Source organism: Chiloscyllium plagiosum, chromosome 11 (genome assembly GCF_004010195.1).
Source record: "Chiloscyllium plagiosum isolate BGI_BamShark_2017 chromosome 11, ASM401019v2, whole genome shotgun sequence".
Lineage (NCBI taxonomy): Eukaryota > Metazoa > Chordata > Chondrichthyes > Orectolobiformes > Hemiscylliidae > Chiloscyllium > Chiloscyllium plagiosum.
Window position 1 is genome coordinate 18,621,735 of NC_057720.1, and position 24,292 is coordinate 18,646,026.

Below are 24,292 nucleotides of genomic sequence, written 5' to 3' on the forward strand. Positions count from 1 at the left end.
CTATTGTGTCTGCTCCTACCATCCCTGGCAGTGTGTTCCAGGTACTCACCACCCTTTGTGTGAAAAACGTTGTGTCTTATCACCTTATCAAAAGCCTTCTGCAAGTTCAAGTCAACCACATCTACTGGCTCTCCTTTATCAACTCTACTAGTTACATTCTCAAAAAAAAATTCCAATAGGTTTGCCAAGCATGATTTCTGTTTTCCCTTGATGTAAATTCATGCTGACCTCGTCAAGTCCTATCACTACTTGCCAAATGCTATACTTTTGCATCTTTTATCATGGACTCCAGCATTTTCCCTACTGCCAATGTCAAGCTAACTGGTCTATAATTTCCCATTTCTTTCTATTTCCTTTTTTTTTAAGTAATTACATTAATAACCTTGTAATCCATAGAAACTGTTCCAGCTCGCCTCAAATTTTGACAGATGACCATCATTCCATCCTGTACTCTAAGACTTCCGTAATAGGCTGGGGTGTAGATTATCAACATAGGAGCAAATTACTGCAAATGTTAGAATCTCTACTGAAAGCAACGAATGCTGGAGATCACAGTGAGTCAGACAGCATCTATTGAGAGACAGCAAGTTAACGTTTCAAGTCTAGATGATGCTGATGAAGAATCATCTACGTTTGAACTGTTAGCTTGGTGTCTCACCATTGATGCTGCCTAACCCACTGTGATCTCCAGCATTTGTAGTTTTCAGTGCAGATTATCAAGCCCTGGCCTTTTATCCCATCGATTTCCCCAATACCATTTCCTTACAATACTAATTTGCTCCAGTTCTTCCCTGTCACGAGATCCTGTGTTCCCTGACATTTTTAGGAGTTTGTGAAGACTGAGACAGAATATATATTGAACTGGTCTGCCTTTTCTTTGTTACCCCTGTTTCTGACTGTAAGGGACCTATTTTGTCACTCTCCATCTTAATGAGGAGTTCAATCATGTTCTTCCCCAAGGGGCCTTGCACAGCTAGATTGCTCATTGTTGGTTTCTCATTACACAGTACCCTGCCTAGGATGACCTGTAGTTGGTTTGTCAACATATTGATCATGAAAACATCTTTTACACACTCAAAGAATTCCTTCTCCACTACATTGTTACTGATTTGATTTTTCAAACCCATGTGCGTATTAAAATTGCAGCTGTATCTTTATTTCTTTTGTCTCTAATTTCTGCATTATTATTAGATAGAACCCCCACTATTGTTTTATGCTCAATTCTGTTGCTAAACTCTACTCAAAAGATTCTGCTTCATTGGAGTTAATATCCTTCCTCACTATTGTCTTAATGACATCTTTAATCAGCAATGTAGCCCCATTTCCTTTTCCTGTTGTCTTTCCTTACTAAAACATGAATACCCTGGATCACATTGCAGCCACATATCCATAATTCTAACAATATTGTACTTCTTTTTGTCTGTTTTGCATGACTAATTCATCCACTTCATTGTGAATGGTCCATACATTAAGACACAAGGCCATGAGGTGTGTGTGTGGTTTTTTTTAACATATCATGAGGGACCCACAATAGTAGAAGAGCTACATTTCTTCACTTGACTGTTTCCTCTTCCCGCAACCCCTTTCTTATTGCTGCTATGTTGTACAGTGCCTTCTTTCAAGCTATTATCACCCCAGCAGTCTCCAGTACTAATTTGAGAGTGGCCAGATTCATTTGACTCTTGCACAGCCTGTCTCTTTGTAGCCACACGATGACTGCAACTACTGTACTACACACTGTGCTTGTGGATTGACAACTTCCTAAAATATTGTATCCGTTGCTCCCGATGCGGTCTCCTCTACATTGGGGAGACTGGACGCCTCCTAGCAGAGCGCTTTAGGGAACATCTCCGAGACACCCGCACCAATCAACCACATCGCCCAGTGGCTCAACATTTCAACTCCCCCTCCCACTCTGCCGAGGATATGGAGGTGCTGGTGATAGCTCATGTTTGAGGTAAAAACAATGACTGCAGATGCTGGTAACCAGATTCTGGATCAGTGGTGCTGGAATAGCACAGCAATTCAGGCAGCATCCGAGGACAGGCAAAATCGACGTTTCGGGCAAAAGCCCTTCATCAGGAATATTCCTGATGAAGGGCTTTTGCCCGAAACGTCGATTTTGCCTGTCCTCGGATGCTGCCTGAATTGCTGTGCTCTTCCAGCACCACTGATCCAGAATCTGATTTCCAGCATCTGCAGTCATTGTTTTTAACTTCCTAAAATATACCTTTGAGCGAATCATATTTTAATAATTAATTTACTTGCTCTTAAACTTACCCAATGTGTAAAATGTAAATTTCTTTGCTCCTGGTTCAAGTCTATGCTTTAGTTTAGAAAGGGAAAAGAGAAGGACTCATGTGCCAATTACTTAATCTGTTTTCTCATGATTTCACACTTCGATAATTTTTCTTTTCCTTGAACCTAGTCCTTACTTCGCTCTGTTTTTTTTACCTGCCACTGAAGTCTTAAACCTGGTCTTGGGTTTTTCTGCCACACTTCTAACCCGTTGGTCTTTGCTCCTGATCTGCTGAGTCCTCAAGTTTTGAGTTCCTTTTCTCAATCACAAAATTGTTGATTGTTTTATTCAACAGCGATTGGAAATTCTGGAAGCAGAAACATTCAGAAAAAAAAATGATTGATTATTTTTCAACTGTGGCAAGTGTTAAGTCAGCTACAAACAAAGCCTGATGCTGCATTAATGTTACTTAGCAGATCTTTATCTCAAGACCAGAACCCATTTGACCAAATTCAGCTAATAAGTTTTCAAACCTTGCTCTGTTCCTAAAAATGCTGGGGCACTTTGAAGGAGAAAGTAACAATCAATGTTATATTCTAAAAGGCCATGTGGTGAAGGATTGAATTGGAGCTGATCTTTAAACATTTTATAAACATTTTTTTAAAGAAATACACATTACAAATATGCCTTTTCTAATCTCAATCACTGCAATTTTAGTCTCTCCTACTTATAGTAAGATAAGTGAATTTCCACATAATGCCCATATCTGCATAGAATTGAATGTAGTTAGTAATGTGTAGCAGAAGTTTTGTGCAAATAGCTACATGCTAAGGTTCCAGTGCTAATTTTCCCCCAGTGTCAGATTATAAAATTATAATAATACTCAGTTAACTTTATGCTCTCTTGTTAGGATCCTTACTGTGCATACATATTGGGAATTCAGGAGTACTCAATTTTCTGAGCACTTAAAACAAGTTTCAAAAGTTTGTGTGCAGTAATGTGTGAAATATGCTGAAATATGTGGAGAATCTGCGTTGAGTGAAAGGAAATACAGTTATGTCAACTGTATTTGGTTAATTATTCATATCCAAAGATAAGTGTTTTGAAATACTTCTTAATATGTCCATATCACATTTGTTTCGCAGCTGAGGAAAACAAAAAGTCAGCTTGCCATAATGGAGAAACAGTTGGAGGAGAAAACCATTGTTTGCACAACAAATGCAGTCAAAACAATCGAACATGAACAAGAGATTGCGGTAAAATTGGAATAATAATTTAATGACAACTATTGTGCAATGCTTACTTAGATTGTTAAAGTGAGGTATCACAACCACTTTAATTTCAGAAAAAGTCCTCGAAATATGGCAATTTCTTGACAATCATGTAGATATCTATGCTTATTGAAAATGAGAACTTTGTTTAAAAACCCATGCATTTTTGAATTTTGTTCTTTTTCTACAGCTCAGAAAATAGAGATTTCCAGCATTTGCAACTATTAAATATTCAATTTTATTTGCTTAATGGAGTTGTGACTTGGAAGCACTTTGTTTCATGTAGAGCTTGGAAACTCCAAAGTTTGTGTATTTATAAGACGAGTGATTGAACCTTTTAAGTTGAAAGCCATTTAAATCATGCTTTCATTTTACCCCAGAAATCATATTGAAATATGGTGTTTTCTTGTAGAATTCCAAGAGTGCACATCCTATTTACATTTTTTTCTTAAAGAATTACTTCTTCACATCTTTACCTAAAGGTGCAGATTATAATCCCAGACTAATGGTTTCACTAATGTCCTTCAAAGAAGAAAATCTGCCATCTTCACTTGGTCTGGCATACATGTGACTCCAGAGGCATAGCAATGTGATTGACTTTCAACTGCTCTCTGAAATGGCTATGCAAGCCACTCAGTTGTATCAATTGATACAAAGTCGCCACAAAGAAATGAAACTGAATGGACCAGCTTGCATTGATCTATGCACCAGAAAAGGCAAAGGCAGAAACAGTGTTGTCGATCCTATGGAGTCCTCCTTAGAACTCTGGGGGTGTTAGTGCCAAAATTGGTAGAACTGTCTTGGAGGCTATTCAAGCAACAGCCTGACATTGTCGGTCAGGTTTGATTCCATGGGTATGACTATGTCCCAGCCACCACCATCACCATCTGTGAATATGTCCTATCCTAACTACAAGACAGACCCAGTAGAGGTATACAGTAGGGAAGGAATTGCCCTTGGAGTCCTCAATGTTGACTTTGGACCCATGAAGCCTCATGGCTTTAGGTTAAACTTGGCCAAGGCAACCTCCTCCTGATTACCACGTACTTTCCTCCCTCAGCTGATGAATTGGCATTCCTCCATGTTGAATAACACTTTACGGATGCACTCAGGGTGGATAGGGATCAAAACATATTCTGGGTGGGAGATTTCAATGTCCATCACCAAGAGTGGCGAGGCAGTAACACTACTCACTGAACTGTTTGGTTCTGGAAGGACATTGCTGCTGGACTGAGTCTGCAGCAGGTAGAGGGAACCAATGAGGGAAAAACATACTTGGTCTGTTAGCTTCAGGTGCATCTGTCTGTGACAAGATTGGTAGGAATGACCATTGCACAGTCCTAGTAGAGTCCTGCCTTCACATTGAGAATATCCTGTATTGTGTTGTGTGGATTATCACTGTGCTAAATGGGACAGTCTTCAGACAGATCCAGCAACTCAAGGCTGGGCAGTCAACAGCAGCAGAATTATACTCCAATGCAATCTGCAACCTCATGCCCAGCATATCCCCACTCAACCATTATCATCAAATCAGGGGATCACTAGTGAGTGCAGGAGGGCATGCCAGGAGCAGAACCAGGCATATTTAAAAATGAGTTGTCAACCTGCTAAAGCTATCAAACTACTTGTGTGCCAAATAGCATAAGCACTGTGATATTCAGAGCTAAGCGATCCCACAACTAGCAGATCAGATTTAAGCCTTGCATCCTACCTCATCCACTTGTGAATGGTGGTGAACAATTCAACAACTTATTGGAGGACGAGGCTTCACAAATACCCCCATCTGCATTGATGAAGAGCTTATTGCAAAGGATAAGGCTGGAAAACTTGCAGAAATCATCAGCCAGAAGTGCCAAGTGAATGCAGAACCCAGACTTCAACCAATTTAATTCGCGTGATATCAAGAAAGGTTGCAAGCACTAGGTAGTGCAAAGGTAATGGGCCCTGTCAACATTCCAATAATGGTACTCAACACTTGTGCTCCAGAATTTGCCACTCTTCTTGCCAGTTGTTCCAGTACAATTGCAAACTGGTATCTACCCGACAATGTGGAACATTGCCCAAGTATGTCCTGTATGCAAAAAGGCTTGGGCTGACAAATAGCAAATATCATTTACGCCACACAAGTGCCAGGCACTGACCATCTCCAATAAGAGACAATTTAATCATCAACCCTTAACATCACTCAATCCCTCAATATCTCTAACCTTGGCAGTACTATTGACCAGAAACTCAACTAACAGCCACATAAACACATTGGCTATGAGGGTGGGTCTGATGCTGGGAATACAGGGGCAAGTAACTTTCTGCCTGAGTATCCATCTACAAGGAACAACTCAGGAGTGTGAATGAAAACACCCACTTGCCTAAATGGGTGCAGTTCAAATAAAACTCTTGCTTGACACCATCTAGAACAAAGCAGCCCACTTGATTGGAACCTCATAAACTTTTATGTCTTCCATCACCGATTCTTCAACAACATCTTCCAGGCCCACGAACACTTCCAGAAAAGAACACTAAACGAACAAGGATGGCCGATACATGGGAACACTCACCACCTGCAAATTCTCCTCCATGTAACTCCTCGTTCTGACTTGAAAATATATTGCCAAACCTTCACTGTTGCTGGGTCAAAATCCTGGAATTCCATCCCATGAGTATTGTGGGTCAACCTACAACATGTGGACTGCAATGTTTCAAGAGGGCAGCTCACCGCCACCACATCAAGGGCAATTAGGGATGAGCAATAAAAATGCTGACCTGCCAGTGATGACCATGACCCATGAACGAATTTTTTTTAAAAATTGCATTGGCGTTGCTCAGTGATGTGAAAAATTGCCTATGTTAATTTCACAAAAATGTAGGATGAATCTAAACCAACCACAGCAATTAATATTCTATAAACCCATTTCCCCTGTCATTGGAAAAATTTTGAAAGCAGTTATCAACAGTACTATGGAGCAGCCCTTAAACCATTTAGCTTCCATACTGGTATTTTGTTTCAAGTTTTGAGTCTCCTGTTACCAGCATTCTGTAGGGAGTGATCACTGATCAGAAACCCAAGTGGACTATTCATACTATGACTACAAGTGCAGGTGAGAACTGAGTATTCTGGATTATATGGTCTACTTTCACATTCCCCAAAATCTTTCTACTATCTGATTTTATCTATAACAATGCAGTCTGCTTGAACAGCACCACTTGTCTGAATTTTAACTCCTCTCCTGTAACAGCACAGGGTGCATTGCAACAACAACTTTTGTACTTCAAAAACTTGTAAGTTATATTAACTAAAGGTCAATTGATGTATGGGTATACCCATCACCTCCATGATCAAGCCACATTCAGACATGACTTGGGATGCATATTGATAATCCTTCAATGTTGCCAGAAAAAAATCCTCTAACTTCATCCAACATCATTGTGGCAAATAGTCCCCTCATAGTTCATGAAGGCCTGCCACCATCACTTTGTGGCAACTAAGGTTGGTCAATTTAATCCTGATCATCTGAAATATGCATGCATCCTAAGAATTAATTTTGTTTTACCCAAGGCTTTTTTTTTAAATTGATGCCAAATACATTAGGTGACTAAGGAGGTGGACGAGGGGAAAGCAGTGGATGTGGTGTATATGGATTTTAGTAAGGCTTTTGATAAGGTTCCCCATGGTAGACTTCTGCAAAAAATATGGAGGTATGGCATTGAGGGTGAGTTGCACTGCAGATTTGGCCTTTGGATAAAGAGCTGAAACTCAGCCTGAAGCTCATGGTCTATCAGGCAGCAGTGCTCCTGTAATTGAGGAGTGAAGGATAAATGTATTGTTCTACATTAGGATTAATGTGTATCCACTAACTCTGAATTCAGACGGCCAGGTGGTTATCGCCAGTATCACAGCAGCACCTCAGTAAAATGCTGAATATTTATTGGAAAGATTGGTGCTTGAATATCAGGCTAACAGTCCCAGTAAATGAGGCACTGGCTAAACTCCATCAGCTGCACTGGGCAGGTCACCTTGCCCATGCAGCTGACACAAAACTTCCAAAACAAGCTCTCTCACAGCAAGCTGTTACCAGGAGGACAGGGGAAATGCTTCAAGAACACCCCTGAAACCTCCAGGAAAGAATGCAGCATTCCCATTGAACCTTGGGAAGTTCTAATCCAAGATGGCCCAAGCTGGAGAAGCAATATCTGTGAGGAACCACCACTGAGTATCTTCAAAACTCCCAGATGGAGGTCAAAACCTCCATCTGGGAGTACAAGATGATTAGGGGTTTAGATAGGGTTGACCGTGAGAATCTTTTTCCACGTATGGAGTCAGCTATTACAAGGGGACATAGCTTTAAATTAAGGGGGTTAGGTATAGGACAGATGTTAGGGGTAGGTTCTTTACTCAGCGAGTCGTGAGTTCATGGAATGCCCTGCCAGTAGCAGTGGTGGACTCTCCCTCATTATGGGCATTTAAGCGGGCATTGGATAGGCATATGGAGGATAGTGGGCTCGTGTAGATTAGGTGGGCTTGGATCGGCTCAACATCGAGGGCCAAAGGGCCTGTACTGCGCTGTATTCTTCTATGTTCTATTATTTTAAAGTGATAAACATGGAGAAATTCTCCATTCAGACATGAATGCCTTTTCCGATTTGGGGTAAACAAAAATATTAATCTGAGGTGGATTATCCTTGGTCAGTTAATTAAATGTGCAAATATTGTTTTGAAAAAGTGTTCTTCTCATCCTCACTTCCTTCATTGCATGACTTGTCTTCGAAACATGCTTCTTTTATGAAAATATTTTGTATAATAATATCTATATCCATTGATTTTGTTATCACTAATTCTCCCTTCAAAATTTTAGGAAAAGAGTAAAGAAATAATCAAATTGGAAAAATTCATAGCAGAACAACATCAGGAAAATATTTTTGCATGTGAACATATAAAGAAGATTCAAACTGAACAGTATCAAGAACTCGAGCAACAGATTGAAATTGTAAGCTTATGTTTTAAAATCGATTACTTAAAATTGCATTTGGGTTTCTTTATCTTGATATATGGGAGTTTTAAAATTATAAATGTATTGTTTAAAAACAAAATGGGCTGTACTCATTAAAGGAATGCTGTTTTTAATATGCTTAGAAAGATTTGTATGATTCCAAATTACCTTGTTTTGTAGTTACAGGCTAAGATTTCTGACCTTGATTTCATAGAAGCTGATGTGACTGAAACACATTGGTAGTCTTTTAACTGTGCACTTTTCTGTTTCTCACATTGTTACTTTTCTTGGTGAATCTGATTGTAATCGTAATGATAAAAACTATTGACATGCCCAAAAATGTAAAATTAGAGAAAAATTGAATGTGTTAAATACTTGAGTTTTGTGAAAACGTCAACATGCTAATTTAATCAGAAAAAGATGTGCTGATTTCTAGTTTCTTTGACATTGGAAAGTCAGATAATTTGGAGCTGTTGTTTCTGTCATTGAAGAAGTCCGATAATTTGCCACTAAATGAGTTAATGGCTAACAGTGTTCCTATTGTTTTCTTGAATAGATTCTGTATTATTACTTCCAGCTTGGTTTCTTTCAAGATTCAAGTGTTCTGCTTTGCAAACCAATCCAGTTAAATGTGTCAGGAATACATAAGTGTGCCATCCCATAATTGTCCATCAAATATGGCCTCTCCAAATAAACTACGTTCACTTTGCTTATTCATTTGCTCAAAAATGCCTTTAAACTTCTTTCCTTTAGTTGGAAAAGCTAATATTTCTTTGTGTGAATGTTAGAAATGTATAACTATATGCATTTTTATATAGTTTGAGCATGTTTTACAATGCCTAACTTGTAGGCTGATACCTAATCCACAATGAATTAAAGGGTGTTGTATTTTAGAAGGTGTGATTGTGCTCCTGAAAATTGGCACTAGCTTCGCTTGTACTTTGCTGGGATAATATGTTTTGCATAATCCACCAGTGATTCCAATTTAATTCTGTCTCTTTGAGGCAACAGTGCAATTTGGCAGGATGTCAAATGTTAGTTTGTCTATGCTCCTTTTTGTTATTGCAGTGATGATGTTAAGATCTGTGTGATAGAAGAGCTTTTGCTGTTTCTCAAGATACTATTAGACCAAAAGATGTTTTAGCAGAATTAGGCCATTCAGCCCATCTACTATTCAGTGAGATCCTGGTTAATATGATAATCCTCAATCCACTTCCCTGCCTCTTCCCCATAACCCTTGATTCCCTTACTGATTGCAAATCAGTTTATCTCAGCCTTGAATGTACTTCATGACCTAGCCTCAACAATTCTCTGTGTACAGAATTCCACAAATACATACCCCTCAAGAGAAGAAATTCCTCTTCATCTGTCTTAAATGTGCAACCCCTATAATTCTGAGATTATGCCATCTGGTCTAAGACATTCCCACAAGGGGAAGACAACCTTTCCACATCTACCCTATCAGGTCCTCTGAGAGTTTTGTATATTTCTGTGAGGAGGCCTTTCATTCTTCTATCTGCCAACAAGTACAGGCCTAACCTACACAACCTCTCCTCATAAGGTAGTCCTTCCATACCTGGTCTTTGCCCAGTGAACCTCCTCTGGATTGTTCACTTTAGTATATCTTTGCTTAGATAAGGGGCTCGGTACTGTTCATAGTATTCCAGCTGTGGCCTGAAGGGCACCTTGTATAGTTTAAGCAAAACTTCCTTACTGTTAGATACCATTTATTTTGAAATGAAGGTCAGATATTCCATTTGCCTTCCATATTACCTGATGAACTTGAATGCCAGTTTTTTTGTGATTCATGGAAGAGGACTTCTAAATCCTTCTGTTCCTTAACTTTCTGCAGTCCTTTTCTATTTAAGTAACATTTAGTTCAGCTCCCCTATTCTTCTTACTAAAATGCATGTCCTCACATTTTCTCACATTATATTTCATCTGGCAAGTTTTTGCCCACTTTGTTTCTCTGCAGGTTCTTTGTATTAGTCTCACCACTCCCTTCTCACTTGTTTTTGTATCATCTACAACTTGGCTATATTGTTTTCACTTTCCCCATTCCAGTAGACTTTAACATTGACATTGTCCCACTAAGAGACATTAAGCTTATGGCCTGTAATTACCTGTTCTTTGTTCCCCTCCCTTTTTAAATATAGGTGTTATATTGGGAGTTTTCTAATGCTGTGGGACTTTTCCAAAATCAAGGGCTTCTTGAAAGATTACTAACCGTGCATATACTATATCTGTAGCTAGTTCTTTTACTATCCTAGGATGCATCTCATCAGGTCCAGGGGACCTATCAGTGTTTAACCATATTAGTTTCTCTAGCACTTCTTCTGTAGTATTACAGCGTGGAGACAGGCAGCCAAATCAAACTTACCTTCCCTCCTCTATGTTCATAACAGAGTAAAATTAAAACTTTCAAAGATGCCCAAATTGACCCCCCATAGTTCCTAACCACACTTTTTGAATAACCAATCCCAGACTATCTGGATTGTCAATTCTAGACACTGGGTTTGTAGCTTAAGCAAATCACTTAACTATTTATCAATAATATAGTAACTTTAGGAGAGCAAAATTAAACCACAAAGTAATCTATAATTAAATTCAGTAACCTTTGTTTTCATCCCAATTCACACACAGGACAGACCAACAAAGATAGTTATGGGATAAACAAAACAAAATAACAAAACTGACCAGATTACTTAAGCAGTTCTCCCACTGCATTGTTTCAGAGTCATATGTGTGATTGTTTCTTGGTTGATTTTCTGAAGACATCAGTCCACCTTTTCAGTTCATGCTGAGAAAGTTTCAGCAACAGTCATAGTTTCTATTCTTTGAACTTCCTGTATGATGGCATAAACAACCAACTCTTCCTTCTCAGAAACATAATCTAGAACCATTTCAAACTCTCCAGCCCCTCCTGTTTGATCATCATGTTCTCTTCCAGACTTGCTGGCACCATTTCTCAGGTACTGACCTCATTAATGGACATCTGCTTTCTGGTTAAACAAACTACTTTCCCTGGAATTAAAGTGTCTATGGAGCACTTTGATCAAGATCCAACCTGCAATTAACTTTTGTGCCTGGCCTCACAAAAACACATCAGCTTGTTTATCCTTTTTTGAACTCAAAAGACTGCTCACAGTCCAAAGGTCTTTTTCTGTTCATGCTTCACAACTCCAAACCAAAATTAATAACCAAGTAAAACAAAACATAGAAGAATACAGCGCAGTACAGGCCCTTTGGCCCTCGATGTTGCCAAATCTGCAAGGGTTCTAACTTTTGAAAAACTTTTTGTATTTATTTGCTCTCCTCCTTTGCCTCTTGAATGTTTAATAGTTTGGGATATTATTAATCCTTTCTACGGGGAAAGCATTTATTCAACTCCTGTTATTTCCAGTTGCCCCATTATTACCCTCCCAGCCTTATTTTCTAATGGGACTATGTTTACTTTGGCTTCTCTTGTGAATTTAAAGAAGCGCTTGTTGTCTGACTTGAAATACTTGCAAGATTACCCTCAAGGTTTATTTTTTCTCTTTTCAGTTTTTTTGGGCATCTTTTGTTGGTTTTTAAACCTTTCCAAACCTCTGGCTTATCACCAATCTTTACAAGGTGTTCTTTTTTTTCTTTCAATTTGATGCTGTCTTTAACTTCTCTATTTAACCAAAGTTGGCTTATCCCTCTCCTGGAATCCTTCCTTCTCACTGGGATACGTTTTTGCTGTGAGTCATGATTTATTTTCTGAAACATTTGCCATTGTTCTTCAACTATCTTTGCTGCTAAACTCCTTTATTTTTGATCTGCTGTGACCAAGATTTGAGAGCAGACTATCTATGGAGCTTGTAGTGTGAGATGGGCCTCCATTGAAAATGTCAAAGGTCAACTTTTCTGCAATAGTTCTTGCCTTTATCCACACTGACACTGCAGAACAGTCACAGTTGCTAATTGTTGCCTCTTGTGATGAGGTCAAAAATCATAACACCAGGTTATAATCCAACAGTTTTATTTGAAAACACAAGCTTTTGGAGCTTTGCTCCTTCAGGTGTTTTCAAATAAACATGTTGAACTAGAACCTGGTGTCGTGTGATTTTTGATCTTGTCTAACCCAATCCAACATCAGCACCTCCACTTCATGGCTACTTGGAATGATCAGGGCAGTTATTATTCTTCCTTTTAGATTAATTTTATCTTGTACTTCTAATATATCAAGGCCCTGTGCTCATTTGACCTGTCATTTGATCCCATTTCCTCAACTGCACAAAAATATGTAGGCTTAAACTCATCAGATTAGTCCTAGCATCTTTCTTTTGTGAGCCCATTAGACTGTAATTTACTTTGTTTGGTTTTAAAATGAATATATATATAATCATTCTTATTAAAGTTGCTTACAGTCATTAAAATGTTGAACCTGTTTGTTAAATATTTCACATTTTGTTCACATTTTGCCAGTTCTTTACGTTTGTCCAACATTAAAGAATTTTTCCATGTTCATATTTGACTCCCTTGCAGGTTACCAATCTTTCCTAGAATAATTGCCATGGAAATTTCTGAAATAAATAATTTCAGAATCTTTTATGCCTAAATGTTTTATTCTGCATCTCGCATGAAGCCAACCATTGCTCCAATCTCTTCTTCACAATCCTTGTTGAATCTACATGCTCACTGACTCTCCATCCTTCTTAAACATCTTTTCTCTGGATTTTATGCGCATGTTGGTGCTCTTGTATTCTTCCATTTCTGGCTGCTGCACCAAAGATATCTGGGCCAGGATAAGGTCGTGTCAAAATTTGGTGTTTGGAGTCATTTAAAAATGTGGGCAGGACCTGATTTCAAGATTCCTGCACAGTGTCAAGGTGCAGGTAGTGAGCACTCCTAACCCATTTGGCTTCATTGTGGGCATAATTCCGTGCCATTTTTGTGCAGTCTGGCCAACTTCATAGTCATGGTTTGTGGCCCCTCAGAGGAGTTGTGAGCAATAGCCTGGATTTGGGAACTTTTTGAAAAGTTAGTTTAAAGGTCTTTTCTGTGGCTTCCTTCATGTGTACACACCCAATATGCAGATCTGTAGAATTGAAGGTGGTGATGGCCTAGCGCTATTATCGCTGGACTATCAATCCAGAGACCCAGCTAAGGTTCTGAGGATCCAGGTTTGAATCCTGCTACTATCAGATGATGGAATTTAAATTCCATTAAAAATTTGGAATTGAGAGTCTGATGATAACCATGCCGATTGTTGGAAAACCATCTGGTTTGCTAATGTTCTTCAGGGAAGGAAGCTTCCAACCTTACCTGGTCTGGACTACATCTGACTCTAGACCCACAACAATGTGATTGACTCTTAACTGCCCTCTGGGAAATAAGAGATAACAATAAATGCTGGCCTAGACAGTGACACACTAAACCTATGAATGTATTTTTAAAAAATCAAAGAGGCATATGATAACATTGGCAAGTACTGAAATGTTGAGGGGAAAAATGAAAATTTTCTGTGAAAAATGCTGCTGTTATTAGAGCTCTATAATAATGTAAATTGGACAAATCATTATAGGATCAATAGCTGATGCTTAACCTTGCTCTTAACTTTGTCCAAATAAACCTTACAGGCATTGACATAAATGGTCAAAAAAAGGATGATTTATTATAACTGCACAAAAATGTTACTCCAAGTATACAATGCACTTCACTTCAAACTGTTAAAATAGATGTGTTTGTGTTCGTGTTCGTTTGCGTTCGTTGGAGGTCTCTGATAATGAGTCCAGGTGGAGAAAATGATGTTTGGCTATCTTTTGACACAGTTCTCTGAAGACTTTGGGATATCATGAAAGGCACATTACAAATTCAGTTGTTTCCTTTCCTTGTTAAGCTTCAAAGTCAACTGGAAGAGAAAGAGCAACAGTTGAAAAAACAGAAGCAAACAATATCAAATGTACAGGAAGAGATCAGTGCCAAGCAAAGCAGAATTGAATCATTGGAATTCCTCCTTGAGGAAGCCAAAGAGGTAAGCTGTAAAACTAAAATTTTAATCATTCTCATTTTAATGATTTCATTCAGTTAGGGATTTCACAAAGATTAATTTTGGAAAAAGATTTAGCATATGTCAGTGTTTTTAATGTACTTAAAATGTAATGATATTATGTCAAGCTGAACTTTTGGCAAGTTTGACTTGATTTTTGTTTGTTTGATTTGGACTTTCCTTCACTCATGGTTATGTGTTACAAAAGTTCTGAATAATGCCTTTAAACATACATACACACAAGGATTTCCTTTACAGAAAACCAATGACATGCAGTAAAGTGTAACAACCAAACAACAAATCCAGCACCAATACGTTAAGCCAAGAGAAAGGAGACCTTAATTTTTACAAAGTTAAAAGTCACACAACACCAGGTTATAGTCCAATAGGTTTAATTGGAAGCACACTAGCTTTTGGAGCGCCGCTCCTTCATCAGGTGATTTATTTTTACTGAAGTGCTGGAGAACTCAGTATAGCAGTATCTCTGTAGAGAGAAACAGAATAAACACTTGGAGACCAATGTGACATTTCTTTGGTAATAAAAGTAAAGTACTGAGGATGCTGGAAATGAAACATAGAATTCTGGAGTAACTAAGCAGATCTGGTAGCATTTGTGGAAAGGGAACAGAGTTAATGTTTTGAGTCTGGTGTAATTCTTCAGGCACTTCTTCAGAACGGAAACAAGTTGGGAAAATTGTGTTTTTCACCCTGTAGACAGGGAATGGAGTTGAAGATGGTACAGGTTGTGAAGGTACTCAGTGCCAAAGACAAAGGGGTCATTAATGGTAGGGAAGAGAAGATAGAAGTGTAAAATAAGGTGTATACAAAGGTGTAAAAAAGAGAAAATAGGTCCCCTCTATAAAACTATTAGCGTGAGTAAGTTCTTGACTTTTTCTACCCTTTGTTTTGAAAATGTACTTCCTGATTTTACTACTCAATGAGCTAGCATTCGCTTGAAGATTGTTTTCTAGTTTCTCAATATCTACACTGTAGGATCTTTCAACTGTTTAAAACCGCTTGATTGGATAACGTGCCAACTTTGTAAACTCAAAAAACAAAATTTCAAAAGTGCTATTCAATTCTGCTAGATGATTGAAGCTAGGTCTGGGGGTCTCACTGAGCATGGGCACATTTGATAACTCCCTCTATCATTGTGTGATCTCTGCCTCAGCCAGGAATGTTGACATTGAAATGGCACTCACCGCATCAATTTGTAATTTTTTGCATAGATCGAGGAAAATAAGTATCACCTTACATCTAACCTTTTTTTTCCTCATGGTACATATGTACAATTCCCAGTTTCCCCTCCCCCAAATTATGTAATTTGTCTCGATATCATCCTATATTCGTCAGTCAAATCATCCTGAATTGTAAATTTGGGTCAATCGTTTTAACTGTTTTAAACTAGGAATCTGTCTTGTAATTTGATGTTTTTATTGAATTCTCTCTCTCTTAATCTGAGAGGAAGCAAACTTGAAAGATATTCTGAAGCCTTAACGAAGTTTTGCACAAGGATGAAATAAGTTATATTTTACAATGGAAAGTACTATAATTGCATCCTTGTACATTTATTTGCTACAGCTTCATAACATTGTTCATAAACTTATACAGAGTTATGAAATATGATATCAATGTAGATGTCAGATTTTCTTGTTTTTAAAGTGTAAGTGCACTCAGCATTGATCCTGCATGCGTGCATTGTGTAATTGTCCCAGTTAAATGCTATTTCTCAAATGGGGGCCTATTCCCAACCAAAGACTTGTTTGAGGTAAAGAACAATCCCGAGATGCATGTCATATCTGTGCATTTCTGAAAAAGCAACTCAGCTAACCCCACTTACCTTCTTTGTCTGTAGTCTTAAATTCTGTCCAATTCCCTTTCAAATAACAGAATTTGCTTCCACCTCATTCCAGGTCTATTAAGTGTTTTTTCTCATGTCACCATTAGTTCTTTGGCCAATCATTTTAAATGGTGCCCTCAGGTTCTTCATTGTTACGTCAATGTGAACAGTTTCTTTCTATCTCCTCTGTACAGACTCCTCATGGTTTTGAACCACTCTTTAATCTCCTCTAGGTCGGTCTTTTCTCTCTAAGGAGAACAAACTCAGCGTTTTTAATCTATCCTGAACTTTTTTAATATTATGGGTGCCACTTGAAAAGGCTTAGATGGGACCTTGCAGGTGTTGGTGTTCCCACAGATTTCCATGTCCTTCTTAGTGAAAGAAGCCATAGGTTTGGAACATGGTCTCAAAAGAAACTTGGGGAGTTGCTGTGTGCACCTTTTTATATTATGAAAACTAAAAACATGAGTAACAAAGGCCATGATGTCTGCCTGGTGCCAGGGTTGTCAGATTTGGAGTGGGAAGGGAGGGATCCAGTTGTCATTGTTGAAACTTTATTGCTGAAACAGCACAGCAGGTCAGGCAGCATCCAGGGAACAGGAGATTCGACATTTCGGGCACAGGCCCTTCTTCAGGAATGTTCATTCCTGAAGAAGGGCCTGTGCCCGAAACGTCGAATCTCCTGTTCCCTGGATGCTGCCTGACCTGCTGTGCTGTTTCAGCAATAAAGTTTCAACTTTGATCTCCAGCATCTGCAGACCTCACTTTCTCCATCCAGTTGTCATTGCCCAAGTTGGTACAAATGCCATTGATAGGACTAGAAATGAGGTTCTGCTGAATGATTTTGAACAGTTAGGAGCTGAACTAAACAGTAAAACCGACAAGGTAATTAGGATAAGATTACTACATGGGCCATGGGCAAATTTGCTCTGAGCAAGTATTGGAGTTATCATGGTGTAAATATTGGTAAAGGAAGAATTGGTTCCAGTTCATGAAGCACTTGAACTAGTATTGGGATAGAAGGGAGTTGTTCTGTTCATACAGATTTCGCTTTAACTGTATTGGGACCAATGTCCTGAGACAAATTAGTCCTTTATTCTGTAGAATTTAGATAGCGAAGGGGTGATTTAGGCGAGGCCTGCAGGATATTTATAGGGAAAGACAGTGTGAGAGCAGGCGTCTGTGAAGGTGAGACAGTGTGAGAGCGGGCGTCTGTGAAGGTGAGAGTGTGAGAGCGGGCGTCTGTGAAGGTGAGACAGTGTGATGTGAGAGCGGGCGTCTGTGAAGGTGAGACAGTGTGAGAGCGGGCGTCTGTGAAGGTGAGACAGTATGAGCGGGCATCTGTGAAGGTGAGACAGTATGAGCGGGCGTCTGTGAAGGTGAGAGTGCGAGAGCGTGCGTCTGCGAAGGTGAGACGATGTGAGAGTCGGAGTCTGTGAAGGTGAGACAGTGGGAGAGTCGGAGTCTGTGAAGGTGAGACAGTGCAATAGCAGGCGTCTGTGAAGATGAGACGGTGCGAGAGCTGGAGTCTGTGAAGGTGAGACAGTGTGAGAGTCGGAGTCTGTGAAGGTGAGAGTGCGAGAGCGGGTGCCTGTGAAGGTGAGACAGTGCGCGAGTAGATAAATTGTTTCCACTGATTGAAGATTCCAGCACAAGGAGGCATTGTCTAAGAAAAAGAGCGAGTCAGGGCAGGCAGGAACAAAGCAGCGAACAAGGTAGGGACTGATAAACTGCATTTACTTCAATGCAAGAGGCCGAACAGGGAAGGCAGATTAACTCAGAGCATGGTTAAGAACATGGGAGTGGGATATTATTGCAATTATAGAGACGTGGCTTAGGGATGAACAGGACTGGCAGCTAAATATTCCAGAATACAAATGCTTAGGAAGGATAGAAAGGGGTCGGTGGCAAGAGAGATGGTGGAATAGGGTTTTTGATAAGGGATAGCATTATAGCTGTACTTAGAAAGGATATTCCTGGGAATACATCCAGGGAAGTTATTTGGGTGGAACTGAGAAATAAGAAAAAAATGATCATCTCATTGAGATTGTATTGTAGACCCCCAGTAGTCAGCAGGAAATTGAGAAACAGATTTGTAAGGAGTTCTCAGTTATCTGTAAGAATAATCGAGTGCTTATGGTGGAGGATTTTAACTTTCCAAACATAGACTGGAATTTCACAGTGTTAAGAGTGTAATTGAACAGGAATTTGTTAATTGTGTACAAGAAAATTTTCTGATTCAGTATGTAATGTCCCTACCAGAGAAGGTGCAAAACTTGGGAAATAGGGGAGGTGACTGAGGTGTCAGTGGGGAAGCACTTTGGGACCAGTGACCATAATTCTATTAGTTTTTAAATAGTGATGGGAAAGGATCTAAAAGTTGAAGTTCTAAATTGGAGAATAGCCAATTTTGACTGTATTAGGCAAGAACTTTCAAAAGTTCTTTGAGGCAGATGTTTGCAGGTAAAGGAATGACCGGAAAATGGGAAGTGTTCAGTCTAGAGACAGTATATTCCTGTTTGAGTGAAAGGTAAGTCTGGTAGTGTAGGGAAAGCTGGATGACTAGAGGAATTGAGGTTTTGGTTAAGTAAAAGAATGAATCATATGTCAGGCATAGACAGCAGAGATCAAGTGAATCCTTAGATTATAAAGGCAATAGGAGTATAAGAGGGAAATCAGGAGGGCAAAAAGGGGACATGAGCGAGCTTTGGCAACTAGGGTTAAGAAGAATTCAAAGGGATTCTATAAATGCATTAAGGACAAAAGGGTAACTAGGGACAGAATAGGGTCCCTCAAAGATCAGCAAGGCAGCATATGTGTGAAACCACTGGAGATGGGGAAGATATTAAACGAGTATTTTGTTTCGGCGTTTACTGTAGAGAGGACATTGAAGACGTAGATTGTGGGAAAATAGATGGTGACATCTTGAAAAATGTCCATATTACAGAGGGGGTGGTGCTGGATGTCTTGAAATGCATGAAGGTGAACAAATCACAGAACCTGATCAGGTGTACCCTAGAACTCTGTGGGAAGATAGGGAAGTGATTTCTGGGCCCCTTGCTGAGATATTTGTATCTTCAATAGTCACAGATGAGATGCTGGAAGACTGGAGGTTGGCTAACGTGGTGCCACTATTTAAGAAAGATGGTAAGGACCAGCCCGGGAACTATAGACCCGTGAGTCTTACATTGGTGGCGGGCAAGTTGTTGGAGGGAATCCTGAGGGATAGGGTGTACATGTATTTGGAAAGGCAAGGATTGTATAGGGATAGTAAGGCTTTTGACAGTGTTCCTCATGAGCAAGGTTAGAGCTCATGGAATACAGGGAGAACTAACCATATGGATACAGAACTGGCTCAAAGGTAGAAGACAGAGGGTGGTGGTGGAGGGTTGCCTTTCAGACTGGAGGCCTGTGACCAGTGGTGTGCCACAGGGATTGGTGCTGGGTCCATTGATTTTCTTCATTTATGTGAGTGATTTGGATGTCAACATCGGACGTATAGTTAATACGTTTGCAGGTGACACCAAAATTGGAGATGTAGTGGACAGTGAAGAAGGTTACCTCCGATTACAATGGGATCTTGATCAGATGGATCAATGGGGTGAGGAGTGGCAGACAGAGTTTAGTTTAGAATAAATGTGAGATGCTGTATTTTCGAAAGGCAAGTCAGAGCAGGACTTATACACTTAATGGTAAGGTCCTAGGGAGTGTTGTTGAACAAAGAGGCCTTGGAGTGCAGATTCATAGTTCCCTGAAAGTGGCATCACAGGTAGATAATATGTGAAGAAGGTGTTTGGTATGCTTTCTTATTGGTCAGAGTATTGAGTATAAGAGTTGGGAGGTCATGCTGTGTCTGTACAGGACATTGGTTAGGCCACTTATGGAATATTTTTTGCAATTCTGAGCTCCCTCCTATCGAAGGATGTTATGAAACTTGAAAGGGTTCAGAAAAGATTGACAAGGATGATGCCAGGGTTGGAGGATTTGAGATACAGGAAGCAGCTGAATAGGCTGGGCTGTTTTCCCTGGAGTGTCGGAGGCTGAGGGGTGACCTTATAGAGATTTATGAAATCATGAGGGGCATGGAGAGGGTAAATAACAAGGTCTTTTCCCTGGGCTGGGGGAGTCATGAACAAGAGGGCATAGTTTTGGGGTGAGAGGAGAAAGACATAAAAGGGACCTTAAGGGGCAACATTTTCATGCAGATGGTGGTGGATGTATGGAATGAACTACCAGAGGAAGTGGTGGAAGCTAGTACAATTACAACATTTAAACAGCATCTGAATGGGTATATGAATATGAAGGGTTAAGAGGAATATGGGCCAAGTGCTGGCAAATGGGACTAGATTAGGTTAGGATATCTCGTCGGCATGGATGGGTTGGACTGACGGGTCTGTTGCTTCACTGTACATCTTTATGACTCTATGACTCTATTTAGGGCCAGGCCATTCAGGAGAGATGTTAGAAAGCACTTTTAAATGCCAAGTGAAGCAGAGATTTCGATCTCTCTTCATTAAATGTTGGTCAATGCAAATTCAGTTGTTAAATTTAAATGTGAGAGAGAGAATTTTTAAAAATTAAACAAGTGCGTCAAAGGAGAGAGGTCCAAGGCAGGCATATGGAGTTAGGCTCTAGGTCAGCTATGAAAGCAGAGCTGTTCCTATGAATTGATTCACTGGGGCTGAAGAGAGACTTAAACCTAATTAGAGGGGAATCATAAGCTTCCAGGACAAGAAGAAATCATGGCATTCCACCAGAAGTGGACAAGAAGGGTCAGAGTGTGCACATATAAGAAAGTAGCAACAAATATGGTCAAAGAGAGGAAATTTACTAAAATGGCAAAATTAATGGCACTTTACTTAAATGTATGTGGTATTTAGAACAAAATGAATGAATTTAACAGCAGAGATTGATGTTAATGGATATGATTGTGTAGCCATTATGGAGACATGATTACAGGGAGATAAAATTTGGGAGCTATATCTTCAGTGATATGTGATTTTTCAAAAGGGAAGGGTAGCTTTGTTGGTACAATGTGGCATAAGTATGATAGGAAGAAATGATCTAGGATAAGATGTAGAAAACATATGGATGGAGGTAAGAAATAACCATGGGTAGAAGATATTGGTGGGAGTAGTCTGTGGGCCCCTAACAGTAGCCTTTTGGTCGGACAAAATAAATAATACGGTAATGAGGGCATATAAGGAAAAAAAGGCAATAAGTTAATCATGGATGACTTTAATCTTCATGTTGGCAAAATCAAATTGGCAAAAGTAGCAATAAAAAAGAACTCATAGATTTTAGTTTGGATAGTTTCCTGGCGAAATATTTTGTGTATCCAAGCAGAGATCATGCTAATGTATAATGAGGCAGTTTTACATAGAACAACACAGCGCAGAACAAACTCTTCAACCCTCGATGTATTGCTAACCTGTAAACTAATCTAAGCCCAACCCCTACACTATCCCATCATCATCCATATGCTTATCCAAGGACTAAATGTCCCTAATCTGACTGAGTTAACTACACTGGCAGGCAGGGCATTCCACACCCTTACTACTCTCTGAGTAAAGAACCTGCCTCTGACATCTGTAGTAAATCTGTCACCCCTCAATTTGCAGCTGTCCCCCTTCATACAAGCTGACTCTCACTGTTCACGCTATCTAATCCTGTGATCACCTTGTATATCTGTATTAAAGCCTCTCTTAGTCACCTCCTCTCCAATGAGAACAGACCCAAGTCTCTCAGCCTTTCCTCATAAGACCTTCCCTCCAGAACAGGCAACATCCTGGTAAATCTCCTTTGCAACTTTTCCAATGCTTCCACATCCTTCCTGTAATGGGGCGACCAGACCTGCATACAATACTCCAAATGAGGCCGCACTGGCATTTTGAAGCATGACATTACTGCTCTGGAACGCAATCCCTCTACCATTAAAACCTAACACACCATATACCTTCTTAACAGCACTATCAACCTGGGTGGCAACTTTCAGGGATCAATGTACGTGGGCTCCAAGATCCCTCTGCACATCCACACCACCAAGTATCTTTCCATTGATGTTTTGGGCAAAAGCCTTTCATCAGCAATCATTCCTGATGAAGGGCTTTTGCCCAAAATGCCAATTCTCGTGCTCCTCGGATGCTGCCTGACCTGCTGTGCTTTTCCAGCATGACTCTCACAGGGCAGCTCACACCTTCAATCCATTATCTGGGCCGATATGACACCAATTTGATATAGATTAGATTACTTAGTGTGGAAACAGGCCCTTCGGCCCAACAAGTCCACACCGACCCGTCAAAGCGCAACCCACCCAGACCCATTCCCCTACATTTACCCCTTCACCTAACACTACGGGCAATTTAGCATGGCCAGTTCACCTAATCTGCACATTTTTGGACTGTGGGAGGAAACTGGAGCACCCGGAGGAAACCCACGCAGACACTGGGAGAATGTGCAAATTCCACACAGTTGCCTGAGGCGGGAATTGAACCCGGGTCTCTGGCGCTGTGAGGCAGCAGTGCTAACCACTGTTAAAGTTCACTTGAGAATGTAACTTTTAAAAAGTTCTGTGATTTACTTATGAAAGAACTGAAACCCAACATGCCCATTCTAAAAGATGAGAGACTTAACAAACAGTCCAGGTCTTTTTCAATATATAATATTAGTTACATCACACTGTAAACTTTTGCTATAAATTCTGTGCCTTATGATCTTATACTCCTCAACCACCTGATGAAGAAGCAGGGCTTCAAAAGCTAGTGCTTCCAAATAAACCTGTTGGACTATAACCTGGTGTTATATGATTTTTAAGGAGAAAGTGAGGTCTGCAGACGCTGGAGATCAAAGCTGAAACTTTATTGCTGGAACAGCACAGCAGGTCAGGCAGCATCTAGGGAACAGAAGATTCGACATTTCGGGCACATGCCCTTCTTCAGGAATGAGTCATTCCTGAAGAAGGGCATGTGCCCGAAACGTCGAATCTTCTGTTCCCTAGATGCTGCCTGACCTGCTGTGCTGTTCCAGCAATAAAGTTTCAGCTTATATGATTTTTAACTTTGTACACCCCAGTCTAACACCGGTATCTTCAAATCTTAATTAACTATGATTTGTCTTTTGCAAATCCATTAGGCATTCTTTAATTAATCCATACTTAACCAAGATAATGTTAGTTTTGTCTCAAGATCGTCATTTGTCAAAGCTTTCCTGCTGCTGAGATTGAGCTGATTGGCGTGTAGTTGCTGGATTTAATGTTGTACTGTTTGTTTGAACAAAGATGCAATATTTGCAATTTTCTAGTCCTCTGATACGAGACACTAACTAATGAGGATTGGAAGAAGAAAGACACTGTCTCTGCAGTTTTGGTCCTTGCTTTCCTCAGCATCCTTGAATGTATGCCATCTGGTCCTATGACAAATATCAACCTGTATTTAAAATTTGCTAGTAATTCTACTTTATGAATTTTCAGCCTATTCCTTAATGTCCCCTTTCACTGTGACTTCAGTGGCGATTTCTTTAGTAAATACAGATGCAAACTTTGCATTTAGTATCTCAACCATATCTGCTATGTCAAGATCTTTTTGCAGTTGAGTTTTCTTCGAAGTCCTAATACCCATATAAATCACTTGATTAGCGCTGCTGAAACTATACTTTCCCATATTATTAAAAAGCAACAATCATGCCAACTTAGTTTAAAGATTCAGATTAAAAACTTCTAAAAGTCTCAAATTATTTCCCAATTATTATGCTTGTGTCAAACCCCACAAAAATGGCAGCCTAGGAGAATTGTTGCCATGACTTGATCTGATGACAAATTCAGCTAAAGAGTAGATCAAATAATTTTGATTTTCTCAGAAAAATCATACAACTCTGTAAATTGATCCATTTACAGCATGAAATCAGAAGCTCTTGAGGTTTCTGTTCAAAAAATAGACAAAAATT

At 39.7% G+C, this 24,292-nt stretch overlaps 1 protein-coding gene across 6 annotated transcripts in view; it reads left to right on the top strand.

The window, feature by feature from the left end:
- ccdc18 (coiled-coil domain containing 18) overlaps positions 1–24,292 on the top strand; it is a 185,231-nt gene that overhangs the window by 91,572 nt on the left and 69,367 nt on the right. For all 6 annotated transcript variants that reach the window (XM_043698814.1, XM_043698816.1, XM_043698817.1 and 3 more), the window contains 3 exons: positions 3,385–3,495; positions 8,361–8,492; positions 14,362–14,496. In XM_043698814.1, coding sequence (XP_043554749.1) covers positions 3,385–3,495; positions 8,361–8,492; positions 14,362–14,496 — 378 coding nt within the window. The remainder of the gene's footprint in view (positions 1–3,384; positions 3,496–8,360; positions 8,493–14,361; positions 14,497–24,292) is intronic.